The following is a 16,724-nucleotide window of genomic DNA, read 5'->3' as shown; positions in this document are numbered from 1 at the left end:
AGCAGAAATCTTGATCAAACATCTGAAATATTACAGTCCAGGGGTTTATTAATTCATTAAAATGAATTCATGTATCATTGAGGTGAATAATTGTCATATGCACATTTAAGGAGGTTACTTCCTCAACAAAAGACGCAAAAGAGAAGGGAAGAGTAAATGATGCCTATAGGCTACATGTGTGCTGACTCAGATATAATTAGAAAAGTCGATCTACAGGAGAATAAATAGCAATACAGAATGCCTGACAGCCTTATTGTAATATATTCCATTATGTTTTTATATTTGGATTGTAATCTATGTTTCCCTTTACATAAAGATATTTACAGCATACATTGATTCAGAAAAAGGTAAATAGTTGCATAAAAATTCACCTGAATGCAGGAAATGAAATGTTTAATGCTAAAAATTTGCTGCTCATAGACTACTTTTTTTTTTTAAAGAGACCCCCACAAATATGAAATCATAATTCGAACCAAGTTGACATTACATTTATTTGGGATGTCTTTGTAATGACAACTTGACATAAACAGAAAATCCACCTCTTTTTGTATTCATGACATGTTGACATAATGATTATTATAATTAGATGTGCAAGGTTAGAGACCAATTCTAGCACTTGGTCAGATAGATGTGTGACAGGTTATTTCACAATCATCAGTTGTGCACCCAGGCCTCATTGGGTGTTTCGGCCTTTTATTACACCCTCACCCGAGGCTGGCCCACCGCAGGCTGATCAGACCTGGGTGTGTGTCAGTGTCGCACCGGAGGCTCCATGAGGTCACTTGGCAGCCCATACAGTCTCATTCCACTTCAGCCACAGCCAGTGACTGCTTCTTTCGGCAGCAGCTTCAAGGTCTTTGATGGTCAGAAAAAAAATAAGAAATTGAGGATGATAAACTGAAATCTAACAGAAAATTACTGGCTTTCTGACATTAACCTGACAAGGAGCAGTAGTAGCTCAGACTGTTGCAGCTGTAAGCAGTCCAACAAAGTGCTGCCGTGAGGGACTGAACACTGAGAGATGCATTAACACACTGTAACGCACTCAAGATTGTATTGCAATTATTTATTCCTCCATACGTAAAATACAACTAGCACTGCAGTTACCAAATGTAAAGTTACTTTGTGAGTCGAAATAAGTGCGTTAGTGCGGCGGTCAACAGAAAGTGTTCGAAAGTGCACAATATAATAATTAATAAATAATATAAATGAGACTATAAACAACATACAGTATGTGGCTCCTACACAGTCCGTTTATAATAAAAATAACAGAGTAAAAAATGTCCCCAATAGGGATTAATAAAGTATACAATAATAATATTAATGACGAGATGTGCGGACTAAGGCCTTTCAGTTCGTTCAGCCTCACCAAAGGCTCTGAATGATGAAATGACTCAGCAGCTCCTCTCTGTTGTATTTAAGCTAAGTGGAGAGTCCATTAGCAGCAGAATCAGAAACAACTATTTTCCTGCAGTAATAGAGACTGCATTTTCAGGACTGCATTTCCAGGACCCTAATATTTTGTTTTAAAGGTTGATTCCACCCAAATTGTTCTTTCTGTCAAAGTACTTAAAGTTTTAAAGGTTTCTTCAACCCAAATACTACTTTTGTCCAGATTCTTAGTTTGAAAGGTTTAATAATGAACAGAAATATTATACATATATAATGTTACATCCATGGTAGAAATGCATGGAGGGTTTTGGCCTGCCTCTAGCTCACCCAGTAAGAGCGTTCGCCCCATGTTGCCTGAGTCCTGCAGCGGCGCGTGTTTGAATCCGACCTGTTGCCCTTTGCTGCGTGTTGTCCCCCATCTCTCTCCCCTTTTCATGTCTATCCATTGTCACTATATAAATAAAGGGAAAATCCCCAAAAAATAATCTTAAAAAAATAAATAAATGCATGGATGTATTAAGAGAACATGCGGCCATCCACTTCAGTAGTTTGCGCAGTTTCAAAAAGCTAGGGTCCTAGGGTGCGGTCCTAAAAGTGGAACCTCCGGTACTGCAGCTGCATGCTACTCCAAGCAGCAGCACCAGTTGTAGTAGAAGGTGGTGTTTGAGACAGTGTGTTATAGCAGCCACCAGAGGGAAGCATTGTACAGGTTTTAATCCTGAGAGCAGCTGTCACTGGACAACAAAAATAAGCAGAATAACATATAGTATATATTTTGTAAAGACAAGTTGTGTGAAAATAGATATATGTACACATAAAACAACTTTTGATATATTGATACAGATATACTGTATTGGCAAATTCCCAAGCCCCGTCAAGTAGCGAAGAGCAGGTCCACTGTACCACGGCCAGGACGGAGTCTGCATTGTTCCTCCTGAATCCGAGGTTAGACAATCGGTTGGAGCCTCCTTTCCAGCACCTTGGCATCTCCAGTTGTGTCCTCTGATGCAGTCTATATTCTTCTGGAATGTAAGAGCCTGTAGCAGATCTCAGAGTGTTGGGGGTTAAAGATGTCATAAAGAGGTAGTCTTTCATTGTCAGACCTTTCTCCACAACACTGGGAAGGGAAGGTCTGGCCAGTCCACACAGCATTCCTGGATAGGAGAGAAACATGCTCTGGCATGCTCTTTATTGGCATTACTTTAAACCAATCACAATCGTCTTGGGCAGCACTGGGTGCAGCACTGGGTGCAGCAATGGTGTCTCTTCAAAATAGCCCCGGGAACAAACTTGTTTAGGTGGAACATGTGAACGTAGGGAGGCGAGTTCTGGAATTAAAATAGCTGTCGAGTTTGTGATGAGAATTTTATCCAAGAAAAAGAAATATAATTTGATTGACTATCGTCCTTATAGACTAATAAAGAGGACTTTCCACTGTCATTATGAAGTCTTTAACAGACTTCTCAGTGTCCAGGTTCTGGATGAGTTCAGGAACTCACCAAAAGGCTATTCACTGTACAGAGAAATGACAGATCAATACAAAATCTTGTGTGCTGATATCAATAATGATTTCTTTGTATCTATAGTCTCTTCATGGTCATTTTAAATATATATTTTGGTGTATTGCAAATAAATGTAATGAATTATTATAATAATTATTATTTTGTGGTGATTTTTTAAGACAAGTTGCATCAGTTTTGATTCCTGTTTGTTTGTGGTCGTTTTCATGAAACATCCTATTGTATAAATTGCCAACTTCTTGCTTTTAATTACTGTTTGTGTCTATTGCACCAATTAAAGTCAAAATGTCAGGGTGGTTTAACATATTACCAAATATTTCAGTCAGACAGGTGAACTAACAAGCTGTTATCCATTTTTGTCCAGTCCAGGCTGAGCAATGGACTCTGGAGCCAGCAGGACAATGGAGATGGCGGCGCTCGGTCGACCTTTTGGCCTCGGGATGTTGTACGACTGCCGCGAAGACTCACTCATCCCTGGTAAGGATTCTTAACGCTTCACCAACAAACTTTCATTGTAGTCATATTCAACAACGTTTTATCTCAGATCTTTTGATCAGTTTAGCTCGATTATTTTAATGTGATCACTCACTGCTGCACCGGGAGGTATTTTACTTTTCTGGAATTGGGATAAAAAGAGGAGGGTTTTCTGTCTGTTTCATCCTGACACAATGTCTGGATATTCTGGAGAACTCACAGATCTTTCTGTGAACAGTTATAAACTTCTTTCTACCAAAGAAGTAACACCAAATAAATTTGTATCTAAATGTACCACAGCCACGCCAGGTGAGCCCAGCAAATTTGGCATGCCCCCAACACACTTGCCTGCGATCTGCACCGCACTGCCGCGTTCAAGAACACAAATGATAAAAGATAAAAACGGATCCCCCTCTTTTCCCTACAAAGCATAAAGGGCTCTCTTTATTATCAGAATCAGAAAGGGATTTATTGCCAAGTAAGTAACATGGTATTTGCCTTCGTGGTCAGTGCATACATAAACATAAATATATTAAACATTAGTATGAATAAACAATAAATACAGGAACCAATATGTACAGCATAGCTGTTATCATACATGCTCATAGAGGACTGAAAAATTCTAAATTTGAGTTTTTTTAACAATTTAATCAGGAAGAATGATGAGGAGGGTGCTAAAACTTTCTAAATAAATTCAGTTTGTATCTGTCTTTTAGGACGTAACAACACCTTTTCCTATCTGGCTGGTTTTGAAAGTTTAACTTAATTTTTGTTTTTTTCTTTTGCAGGAATGACATTGTGGGACCGTGCTAACCTGATTAATCATATTGGAGAAAGACCGCAGAACTATAATGATTTTGAGATAGTTGCATCTGAATCAATTGCAGATAAATCTTCAGCACTAAATGTTGAAGCATCACTTCAGGCAAGTTTTTTTAGTGGACTGGTAGAGGTTGGAGGATCGGCCAAATATCTGAATGACAGTAAGACTTCCAAAAATCAGGCCAGAGTAACTCTGAAATACAAAGCTACCACAAAGGTCAAGGAACTGTCGATGGATCATCTTGGAAGAGACAATGTGAAGCATCTGTATGTATTTGATAAAGGATTAGCAACACATGTAGTCACAGCTATTCTTTATGGGGCACAAGCCTTCTTTGTCTTTGACCGTGAGGTGTCCGAAAACGAAGATCATCAAGACATTCAGGGCAACTTGAAGGTGATGATCAAGAAGATTCCCAGCATTACAATAGAGGGTGAAGGTTCCCTGAAAATGGAAGACAAGGACAGAGAAAAGGTTGACAAATTCTACTGCAAATTCTTTGGAGACTTTTCAATTCAGAAATCTCCTACATCCTTTCAGGATGCTGTAGAAGTCTACCAAAGCCTCCCAAAATTGTTGGGAGCTAACGGAGAAAACGCCGTACCAATGAAGGTCTGGCTGTTGCCATTGACAACTTTAGATTCTTCTGCTGCTAAACTCGTCCGTCAGATAAGTATAAGATTAGTTCAAGAATCACAGAGTGTCCTGGAGGACTTCAGTGAGCTGGAAATAAGGTACAGTGATGCACTGAGGACCACCACTGCACAGCAGTTCCCACAGATTAGCAAAAAGATTAAAAAAGTTAAAGAACTGTGCTTTGAGTTCAAGCTGGACTTCCAACAAACCTTGGCAAAGAAACTTCCGTCAATCCGAGGAGGAGGAGAAGAGGAGGATGGACTCGCAGAGATCCTGAAGAAGAAACATTCTTCTCCTTTCAACAGCAAAACCTTAAACAAGTGGATGGACTGTAAACAGAGAGAAATCGACACATTGATGTCTTTCACCAACATGATGAAAAACACCAAGATCGTTCCATCTCAAACAGACTTGTACAAAGAAAGTCTCAGTGCAGACCATGCTGTGTGTTTTGTCTTCACCTCATTGGGACGTGATGAACCGTACCTCTCAGCTTTATCAAACTACTTAAAACAAACAACAGACGACCCTCAAGTTGCCCATACCCACGATGTAGAGAAGGATCAATGGTATGCTTCAAGAGAAGTAGTACAAGAAATGAGGCATAAAGCAAATATCTTCAGTGACTTTGCAGAGGCCAACAAGGAGAACAAGAAGATTAAGTTCCTGACAGCGGGTTCAACAAATGAGACACAGAAAGGTTCAAGCATCTACCTTTATGAAGACGGCTTTTCTGTCAGTGAGAACTTTGAGCCGCCTTCAAAGCCTGAAACAGTGACAGTAAGTGATATAAACTACAACAGTGTGACTCTGAAGGTTTCTCCACCCAGATTTGGAGCAGAGGACATCACCTTCTACTCTGTTGAGTACTGTGTCAGTGGAGAGGATGAATGGAAACAGAAGACAGCATCAAAAGCTGAAGAAGTCACAGTGAGCGATCTGAGTCCTAACACAGAGTATATGTTCAGATGCAGAGCAGTGACCTCAGTAGGTGTTGGGCCAACCAATGAAGTCAGTGGTTCCACTAAAACGTTACCTTGCAGCCCTCCTGGAAAACCTCGAGTTGAACCAAACTCAAGAGCGATATCAGTTAGCTGGGAGAAACCTGCTGGGCTTGGACAAGATGTCCACATTTTGAACTACATCGTGGAGTACGCCAAAACAGACAACGGGATGAAAGAGGAAGACCTCCAATGGAACGAAATGATGGTAGGAACTGAAAAGGCGATCATATCAGAGCTTCAGTCAGAGACAGAATATGTTGTCAGGGTCAGATGTGATTGTGGTGAAGCTGGCAGAAGCAAAGAAAGCATCACTGTTAACGTCCGCACAACAAAGTTTACACTAACAGAATCCCTCAGAAGTACAACCGAAAAGATGAATTCTGATTCACCATCAGTTTACAAACTGACTCTGACAGAAGAAGATATGAACATCAGTGGATGCCGAAGATTCAGTTTTGGCAAAGAAAGCACAAGGCAGAATCGCACTATAATGCTTTTCGGGGTGACCAGATCAGGAAAGTCCACTCTGATCAACGCAATGATCAACTACATAGTTGGTGTAAAGTGGAAGGACAACTTCAGATTCAAATTACTTGATGAGGATCAGTTCAGATCACAAGCTGAAAGTCAGACCTCTGAAGTCACTGTGTACAAAATCAACCACCAGGATGGTTTTAAAATCAACTACTCACTGACCATTGTTGACACTCCAGGCTTTGGAGATACAGGAGGCATAGAAAGAGACGAGGAGATCATTGAACATCTGCGCAATCTCTTCTCTGCTGAGTGTTTCAGTGAAATTGACGCTGTGTGTTTCGTAGCTCAAGCTACTTTAACACGACTCACACCGTCACAGAAATGTTTGTTGGATTCTGTGCTCTCAATCTTTGGCAAAGATGTGGCAGAAAATATCCGGGTTCTGGTGACATCTGCAGACGGCCAGCAACCACCAGTTCTAAAGGCAATCACTGCTTCAGGTGTCCCATGTCCTAAAACAAAAGATGGGCTTCCAGTTCACTTCAAATTTAATAATTCAATGTTGTTTGCAGACAACAAATCATCTGCAGCAGACAGCATGAGTGAGCATGATGATGATGATGGAGGATTTGATCAGATGTTTTGGAACATGGGAACAAAAGGCATGCAGAGGTTCTTTGTTGCTTTAAATGTCATAGACACCAAAAGCTTGACAATGACGAAAGACATCCTCAGAGAAAGAAAGCAGCTTGAGAAGTCATATGAAGATTTGCAGAAGCAGGTTAAAACTGAGCTAGCCAAGCTTGAGGAGATCAGAGGGACAATTGGAATACTTAGAAAACATAAGGCAGAGAGCAGCAATAATGAAAACTTTGTGTTTGAATTCACTGTAAGGAAGCCTGTTAAAGTATTTATTTCTGGATCTTACAAGTACAGGTGGGAGTATTGGGAGGTAAAGGAAAAAATAACAATAATAGAGCTGAAAACGAAGTACCAAAAAGCCACAAAGACTGAGACACCTGTTAAGGCATTGATTGACGAACTGTGGGATGAATGTACACGTGTTAAGGCTGAGGTGTACATACTGATAGAGAGATCCACTGAGTGTTTAAACAAACTTAAAGAGAAAACACTAAAGCCAGATCCTCTCTCCACTGCAGCGTACATTGACAAGCTTATCGAGGAAGAGAAATCTGAAGCCAAGCCACCTCAGGCAACGACTTGAGTACCTGATATTCATACAAAGTCCTTGAGAGACATACAAAGACAACATCAAGGATTTATTTCATGCCTCTGGAAGTTGTTTCAATTATAAAATCCAGACCATAACAAGACCGAAACAGATTACCACCAAGACAAAGAGGAGATCTATTCTGAGACAGATAATAAAAACAGGACAGAGAGTCTTAATACTAAGAGATTGAAACTTGAATTACTTTTACCAAGAAAAGCTCAATCATAAATGTGTCTGATATGAAGAACCAAGTTTCTTTTACACAAATGTAGTGCTGCAGCAGTAATTTGCATGTGCTTTTTACCAAGAAGAGAAACACAGATTAACATGTGTGATGATAAATATTTAATAAGAAGACCAAAACAGATTACCACCAAGACAAAGCGGAGATCCTTTCTAACACACATTTTAAAGAACAAACAGGACAGTCTTGATACTGAGAGACTGAGACTTTAATGACGTTGACCAATGTTGTAAATGTGCCCAAGATAAAAACTTTTTTTTGCACAAACAAACTAAAATTGGCCGCTTCAATAGGGACAACAAAGAGGTGGCCATCAAGTCTGTGGTCTCTGCAGATCACCAGCCCCTCACACTCTCCACCACCGACGTGTGTGTGGCACTGAGCAGGATTAATGCATGCAAGGCTGCTGGTCCTGATGGTATCCCCGGACGCGTACTCTGGGCCTGTGCTGTGCAGCTGACTGAGGTTTGGACTGACATATTTAATCTGTCACTAGCCCAGGCAGCTGTCCCCGCGTGCTTTAAAACCACCTCCATCGTGCCGGTGCCAAAACACTCCACTGCAACAAGTCTTAATGACTTCCGTCCAGTTGCACTCACCCCCATCATAATGAAGTGCTTCAAGAGGCTGGTCCTGGCCCATCTCAAGACCTGCTTCGCTGTTAGCTGGGAGAAACCTGCTGGGCTTGGACAAGATCCACATTTTGAGCTACATCGTGGAGTACGCCAAAACAGACAACGGGATGAAGAGGAAGATCTCCAATGGAACGAAATGATGGCAGGAGCTGAAAAGGCGATCATATCAGAGCTTCAGTCAGACACAGAATATGTTGTCAGGGTCAAATGTGATTGTGGTGAAGCTGGCAGAAGCAAAGAAAGCATCGCTTAAAGACTTCATGCAAAAACACCACACCTATAAAACACTGCTGACAACAAAGAGCATCAAACACTCTGTCTTGATGTTTATTGTCAAACTGGTTATACAAGTATATGTGTAAAATGCTAATGCTGGGAGGCTCCATTAAACAAAAACAGTAAGTCAGTAAGGGACATTTCAAAATATAATGAAATAAGTAATGAAAAAAATCAAAGCTGCAACGAAAGGAAAACATAACAAGGAGAAATTTAGTCTCAATGTCTTGTGTTATGATGGCATCAAATTTGATAAATGTCTGACGTTTAAATACTACATTAGAATATTGTAAAAATAGTTTTTACATACAAAATCCAAAATGGCAATGTGGAAGAATAAATGGAGTAGAAATGTGAATTTTTGTATTCCGGTCTACTTTGGTTTAATTAAATATATACTTAAACATTTCACCTTAAAAATAAAACTACACCTCAATGTGAGCTTTAATAATCTGATTGTGTTATTGAGAGTTTAAATTAGCGATGACTTCATTATTTTTGGAATAGATTTTAAAGTAATTTCAAAAGCCTCCTTATTTTAGTTTTTGGACATATTCTGTTCTTTAATTAATTTCTCTCCAGCTGTATCATTCAGACTTTACAGTTCTTCCTGACCAGTGGAGGAGGCTATTGTACAAAGTTTGTGTCCTCACAGGAGTGCAGCTTGGTGGCATCCATTTACAGTTATTGTTTCAGTTACATAAAATGAAATCAAATGAATGAAAGAAGTTTTTGTTTAAAAATCTGTTTTCTTTTTATGTTTCTACCTAGTTATGTATCACATTAAATGGAATGTATTTATTAAACAAAAAATTGAAAAAACGTTTTATCAGTTTAATTATTGGATTACTGTTCTCAGCTTCCCGTCTGGCCCGATTTTCCTGCTCTTCTCTATAATTTTTCCTCTCCTCCTCTAGTTCTCTCTCACGATCTGCAACTAACTTTTTCATCCTCTCTCTGTCAGCCTCTGCTTCCTTTATTTGTTGCTCGTACTTTTCCTCTAGTTTCCTCTTCATTTCTTCTTCCTTTTTGCGCATTTGCTCTTCTTTCTCTTTAATGATTCGTTGTTTCTCCTTTTCTATCGCCCTCTCTGCCTCCTGGAACATTTCAGTGGTGTAATGACTTCCTCCATTCTTCCTTGTTATATATCTGATCTTGTTGAGCAGCTCCCTGACCTGACAATGATCATTCATCTCATTATTAAAGACGTGGTACTGGCTGTTACATTTGTCTACAAGTTCCTGCAGCTCTTCGCTGTCCTTCAAGAACTCCTCAATAGTTTTCCCTTTGAGCAGGTCACCATGGGTAAAGAGAACCATGCTGTATTTGTCTGCTTCCTCTCCAAAGATTTCCTGAATCTTCTGCACCGTCTTCTTTTCTTCCTCTGTGAATCTGCCCAGTTTGATGACGACCAGGAAGATGTGAGGTCCAGGAGAAGCATAAGAAATGCTTTGGGCAATATCTTTACTGGTTTTATTATAATCAATCCTTGTGTCGAACAGACCCGGAGTGTCAATAACAGCAACCTTTTGTCCATCCACTTCACCAGAGGCCTTAGCACAGTGTTCAGTCAAAGATTTAGGGGAGAACTCTGATTTGAAGTTGTGTTTTCCCAGAATGGTGTTTCCTGTTGCGCTCTTCCCACCTCCGGTCTTCCCCACCAACACAATCCTGATCTCCTCATTATTGTATCTGGTCAGTTCTGATGGTGGAAAAACAAATTTCAAAACGTTTTGATATTCAACAGATTATGCAACATCAACATGGGCAACTCTGACAGTGGACAAGTTTATTTTTTACCTAATGCAGTCGACCACATAGAGCCTTGAAAAACTTTTAAGACTGTAAGTTGCCTAGGTAGACTATGTAACAGAAGCACCTATTTTTATAATGCAGACGAGACCGTCCTGAAGAAACACGCCCTGAGGCCATTTGTTAGCAGCAGTTATGAGCCATATTTACATTTCTAGTGACTGTAATTATGAGGGGAGCAAAGAAGAAAGTAAGGGAATAAATATGGGAGCATCAATTTGTTTTTTTAAGATGATTTTTGGGGCATTTTTAGTCTTAAGACAGGAAAGTGGAGAGAGGGGGAACGAAATCCAGCAAATGGCCGCAGGTCAGAATTGAACCTGCAGCCGCTGCAACAAGGACTGACCCTCTGTACATGGGGCGAACACTTAACCTGGTGAGCTACCAGGCGCCCCGGGAGTGGCAATTTTAAGGAATAAGACCGTATGTTGGCCAGGTCAAACAAACACAGGACTTAAAATTCCGAAAACAGTGATTATTTTTTAACTTAACAAACGTCACGTTCAGCGCCACGTGTGTAACCTTCAGCAAGTGAAGTAACATCTGATTTTAACCCAAACCATTATCTTTTTCTAAACTTAACTAAGTAGTTGTGATGCCTGAAAATAACCAAGTAGTTTTCATTGCCTAAACATAACCAAGCTGCAACTATTTCACATTAAAGACATGTTTAAAATCGTGACCTTTACGTTCAAAACCCTAACCCTAGCCTGAGCGACGTTCTCTGGTTTAGATATGAGGTCGTATTTCCACCATCACTAGGGGCGCAAATTTATGAAACACTGGATCATACAACCCATATTGTCGTATGGTTTGGAGGACTTGTGCAGCAACGTGACATCCTGACTTCGCGTAAACATGCACGTTGACTTTCTTAAGAGTTATCTGTTATCTGTCATTTTGAGCTAGCATTTGAGTGTATGTCTACGCTGTATACAGCGGACGTAAACATAAACTCCACTTGGTGTGTTATCGCGAGAAGAACGTGTTATCGCAAGAAGAAAGCTACGGTTGAGTTTAGGAAACCTGACACGCGGGTTGGCTTTAGTAAAAGAAGGAAGCGAGTTGAGTTTAGGAAACGCCACACGTGGGACACAATGGAAACAAGACACGCGGGACACGAAAGTCCTGTGTTTGACCCATCCTCCCCCCCTCGACCAACCTCCCTACGCAGATTTTCGCCTTTTCATACTACTCGCTACGGCGTAAATTCACACGCAATCGTAAGGTAATGTCAGTCAATGGAGGCCAAACAGCATTGATAAACACGCTAAAAAGCGAGTATACGTCTTGATAACACGCCAATAATGGCATACAAATTGGCATGTCATACATACGCCACTTTATGAGATCAGTCTGTGTGCAGACAGAGTGAGTCAGAGAAATGTTTAGGATTTAAGAAACATTCTCTTCAACTAACAACTGTTGAAGTTGGTTCATTACTTTGAGCTATGACATGCAATACATCTTTAAATAAATATTGAGATCCATGCTGCAACATTTATGAATACAGTTGACTTACCATTTTTGGCATATTTGCAGTCCGTAGTCGGGTTATGGAGAGAAGAGCAGGTCTGCTGCTGAGCTGAAGAATTGAAGTAAAGTCAGTTTTTCTGCAACAACACTTCCTGATATGAAGACATTAAATCATCTATAAAACAATGGTGTTAGAGTGAATTGAAAACTGTGTCTTTTAATTTTGTCACAGTGGGATGTTTCACAGGTTAGATTTGAATATATGTTTTTAATGTTTTTATGTATTTACTGTAATTCTATTAAAGTAAGGAATCTCTGTCTGTGGGTATGTCCATCAGCCATCTGTCATTCGAATATCTGGAACCGTTCATCCGATCTACTTCTCATTAAATAGGTAAAGTGCTGGGTACCCAGTGCAGTGAATTTGGGTCAATTTGTAAACAGGATACGTTCATTATTAATATTCTGTGAATAAAACAAAACTGAACTGACCCGCATGGGAAAAACATGTCACATGCAGCACTCTGTTGTACAGAAGTAAACATGGAGATCCCTGACTTCAGCCACAAGCCATCTGCAGCGGGCTACTCATTACTATTTGGAAATTTATACCTCTTCCCAACTCCGGTCTTCCCCACCATCACAATCCTGAGCTCCTTATTATTGTATTTGGTCAATTCTGATGGGATGGATTAGCACTTTACATATGCATATGATTGTGCAACTTCAACATGGGAGACTTTGACAGTTGGTATTTGAAATTTAGTGTTTACCTTATCTAGTTATCACATGTTGGGTCTTCAAAAGCATTTAAGACTGTAAGCTGCTTAGAAAGCCTAAATAGTAGTGGCCAGGTTAGCTCAGTTGGTAGAGCAGGCGAACATATATAGAGGTGTATGCCTCGATGCAGAAGGTCCAGGGTTGGAGTCCAACCTGGATGATTTCCTGCATGTCTTCCTCCTCTCTCTCCCCTTTCATATCTAGCTGTTCTTTCTGTTAAAGGCTGAAATGCCCAAAACAAATCTTTAAAAAGCCTAAATAACAGGAGTGCCTCTTTGTATAATACAGAGTAAGTCAGATGGGGATTTGAGAAACGTTCTGTTCAACTAGGAACAGTTGAGGTTGGATCATTACTTTGAGCTATGACATGTAATCCATATATATATATATATATATATATATATATATATATATATATATATATATATATATATGAATAATTACTGCAGCCCTGAGATCTCCCCGCTTCACAACAAACAAATATGAGGCGTAATGAGCAGCTTGCACAATTGACCTATACGGACGTTTTATGGGTTGAGGTTGTGGTTGGTGATGATAGCTGAAAAGCTGAATGTCTCTTATCTAAACTGCTAAAGTCAGTTGAATAGGTAAAAAGTGAAAATAATTTTTTTGGTAGGCACCTTTTTTTTTAACAATAATAGTAAATTATATCAGATGAAATCTTATGTGAAATCAGTTAGACAAAAATTACGAAAAAATATTACTTTTGGCGAGACTAGATTAATTGAAATGTTCAATATATTCTGACAGGACATGTGAAACAAGAATAAAGCTAAATTAAAAAAAGAGTGGACAAAATTCAGCAAAAAACATTTTTGACTAAAAGTTTACTTAAATGTAAACTATGTAAGTAAATCATTTTGAATTGTTGATGTTGGTATTGGCAGTGGTAGAAACAATTTACTATTAATAGTACACAGTACAATCACTATACACTATTAATGAAAGAGGGGTCCTGAAAGAGTCATTATCAGCACAATGTACTTAAATCAACTTACATCTATTAAGAGGTAGAGCTTTCAACTCTAATATAAAGCTGGATAATGTAATGACTTATATTGCATCATATTGTAATCATGATATTTGGTAAGTAAAATCTGAATCTGCATTATTGTGAGTTTAAATTACTAACTCAAGACTAACTTAAGTTTATAAATTCGGCTTTGTTTGGCTTATTTTAGATGAAAAGTGTAGACTGCAAAAGATATACATATACATGCCCCAATGTCACCTGTGTCACCAGTAGATGATGATTATAATTAGATATTAACTTACCATATTTGATGAATAGGCTAAATAGGATGAGTAGGCTGAATGGGCTTCCCATGTTTGGACTGTAGAGAGCAGATGTGCTTTAGAGTCGATACAGAAAGAAGGCTGAGAGTCTGTTTGTTATGCTTCTTATATGAAAACTTAAACCAGAAAACCACACCCATAAAACCCCAAAACACGAGGTGTTTATGTACTTAGTTCACAGGCTGCTTTATACATTGATCATAAATTGAATAAAGCAAAGTTTGTCATTTAGCCCCTTTTCCTAGCCCTAAGTTATAGTATAATTGAATTTTAAACAAACGTTATTCATAACAGTGTACATGTCAGCTACAGTAGGTCTACAGTCTAAACACAACACACAACATGAGACATTGTTTTCACAAACAGACAAATACAAATTCAAGTGTCACATTTAATTAACAATATACAGTTAGTTAGTACATTCAGCAGTCAGCTGCTGCTTTATCCTTATCATTTTAATCCAGCACAGTTTTGATATGTACTACTGCATTTTCATTGTTCCTTGTTTTTTCTGTGTTGTAATAGTAAGACAACGATCTAGTTAGAACTTGCAGTTGATTCTTTTTACCAGAACTACAGGAATTTGCAAACTGTGTTTCAGCTGAACTTCTTTATTTGTTAACTTCGCTATTTCTTCCCCCTTTTTCCTCTTTTCACTTTACTGTGTTGTGTTCTTATTCAACCTTTCAATGACTGACTAAAATGCTTCACACCCTTTATTGTCCCATTTTATTTATATAATCTAGCACAGCTTGAATATCCAGTCCTCCTGCATTTTCACTTTCTCTTCTGTTCACTGTAAACGGCAAACCCTGTTCACCCCTCTCATCAGCATTTACAAGAAATACCACCAGTTCTTTTAAATTAAGAAAAATAAAGTGTGCATATACAGTTTAGCCATCCCTTTGAATTGTAGTTCTTAGTCTCTGTTCACAACATGATGTGAGATGAACATGTGTGCTGCAAACCCAGTCAGTAGTTCAACAACTGAGATTGATTCTCACCACTTTCAGAGCATCGTTTTCAGCAGCAGCAGGACAATGTTTTCAAAGAAAAAGCTGTAAAAAGCCACTGTTCACTATCTACTCAGCAGCAAAAGCTGACACACACACAGTTATAGACTACCTGGTGAACATAGTGGAACATTTATACAGAGAGTTTCATGTAGTTTTCATTTTAATGCTTTATGTAGAAATACCATTCTTTTGAAATGGCCAAACTGTCAGTTTCAGTCTTACCTTTGACCTGCATATATCATTTCCTGAATACCAATCAGTGTTGTCTTAGATATTATATGTGAGTTTAAATTTGTGATCATAGTTGATTTAAAACCTTAAATTACAGCACCCCCATGTGGCTGATAAACAGGTGAAAGAAGACAGATTCTTGCATTCATCATTTTTACTCAAGAAAAGAAAAATCAAATGTAAAAATGTTTATAGGTAACAGAATGACTCACGTAAGTGTTATATTATAATTTGATTACTATTACTGATACACCTGTGTGAGTAAATATACTCAGTTACATCTTGCCACTGCTAATAAATGTAAAAAAAAAAAGTAAGATTATTTTTTGGGCATTTTAGGCCTTTATTTTATAGGACAGCTGAAGACATGAAAGAGGAGAGAGAGGGGGAATGACATGCAGCAAAGGGCCGAAGTCAAACCCTGACCTTAAACAAGTTGTAATACTAGATTTTAATAATTTATTTGTCAGGACTTGAATTTGTCCCCAAAAGGTCAGCAAGTCCCCACATGTGACTGTGTAAATGTGTGTGCTCACAACAGCAGCGATAATGTTCACAAACACACACTGAGGTTAAGGAAATAAAACTGCAGATTGCGTTACAATATTTTATTTTCATTCTTGAGTTTAATTACATAAAAATACATTTTGTTAATGCATTTTGGTTCTGACTCACCAACAGGTTTTTGAACTAAAGTCAAAGGATTTCTCACTTTTAGCCAACTGTGTGGAAGCTACCACGATACAACCGGAAGGTAAATGAAAACCAATAATTTTATCAGTTTACTAAATACTTAAAAGATCTTTATTTAGTGAAGCCTGAACCTTCCTAAAGCTTGAAATGAACTGCCGTCACTGCAAAGTCCACACTGAAAAAACAAATATTTTGTTGTCATCTTTAGAGTTATGCTAATAAAAGACATTACATGATCAAGGGTACATTGCTGTGTCTTTTTCATAATATCAATGTATTTTAATGTACAATGCATGTTAAAGAAACAGTTCAATGAGTTTGACCTTATGCCCGGCCGCACTGCTCAAGCTGTCTGTCTCCTCAGCCTCTTTTCTGTCAATACGGTTTAGTGTCTTTTCTGAGACAAAGACAGAAATATGCATTATTTTTGCCAGCATGTATGCCTGGTTCTGTTTTATAAATATTAGTTACTATGGAGCTGTGTGCACACACACAAGGCTCATTTCCACTCCCACAGATGGCCATAAATGGATGTAGAAATACCCTTAAACTCAGTTTTCATATTGATTTACACACTTCTGCACACTCCACCACCTGTCAAAGAGAAATACAGCAAAAAAAAGTGCCCCAGACTGTGTCGCATACGTGTGGTTCTCCAACGGTGCCAGAACAGCTGTCATAATG

General features: G+C 38.8%; 2 protein-coding genes across 2 annotated transcripts; one reads left to right on the top strand and one right to left on the bottom strand.

The window, feature by feature from the left end:
* The first annotated feature begins 3,220 nt into the window (after positions 1–3,220).
* LOC116052733 lies at positions 3,221–8,494 on the top strand. The gene is made up of 2 exons (XM_031303535.2): positions 3,221–3,389; positions 4,175–8,494. Exons 1-2 carry the CDS (start codon positions 3,290–3,292, stop codon positions 7,549–7,551), a joined length of 3,477 nt encoding a protein of 1,158 aa, XP_031159395.1. The 5' UTR covers positions 3,221–3,289; the 3' UTR covers positions 7,552–8,494.
* A 256-nt stretch (positions 8,495–8,750) lies between these two features.
* Positions 8,751–14,192, bottom strand: LOC116043942 (GTPase IMAP family member 4-like). Its single transcript, XM_031290977.2, has 3 exons — positions 14,080–14,192; positions 12,050–12,112; positions 8,751–10,417 (listed from the first exon to the last, which is right to left on the bottom strand). Exons 1-3 carry the CDS (start codon positions 14,129–14,131, stop codon positions 9,483–9,485), a joined length of 1,050 nt encoding a protein of 349 aa, XP_031146837.2. The 5' UTR covers positions 14,132–14,192; the 3' UTR covers positions 8,751–9,482.
* Positions 14,193–16,724: the final 2,532 nt, after the last annotated feature.

This window comes from Sander lucioperca, chromosome 9 (genome assembly GCF_008315115.2).
Source record: "Sander lucioperca isolate FBNREF2018 chromosome 9, SLUC_FBN_1.2, whole genome shotgun sequence".
NCBI classification, from domain to species: Eukaryota; Metazoa; Chordata; class Actinopteri; order Perciformes; family Percidae; genus Sander; species Sander lucioperca.
The sequence above is the reverse complement of the archived record's forward strand: the minus strand, read 5'-3'. Positions and strand labels throughout refer to the sequence as shown.

What these genes read in the sequence shown, in the direction of transcription:
- LOC116052733 (XM_031303535.2), top strand. Translation starts at nt 3,290, where the DNA reads ATGGACTCTGGAGCCAGCAGGACAATGGAGATGGCGGCGCTCGGTCGA. An exon ending in CGAAGACTCACTCATCCCTG is followed by an intron (nt 3,390 to 4,174) that starts GTAAGGATTCTT and finishes TTTCTTTTGCAG; the next exon opens with GAATGACATTGTGGGACCGT.
- LOC116043942 (XM_031290977.2), bottom strand. Translation starts at nt 14,131, where the DNA reads ATGGGAAGCCCATTCAGCCTACTCATCCTATTTAGCCTATTCATCAAA. An exon ending in TAGCCTATTCATCAAATATG is followed by an intron (nt 12,113 to 14,079) that starts GTAAGTTAATAT and finishes TCAATTCTTCAG; the next exon opens with CTCAGCAGCAGACCTGCTCT. An exon ending in CTGCAAATATGCCAAAAATG is followed by an intron (nt 10,418 to 12,049) that starts GTAAGTCAACTG and finishes TTCCACCATCAG; the next exon opens with AACTGACCAGATACAATAAT.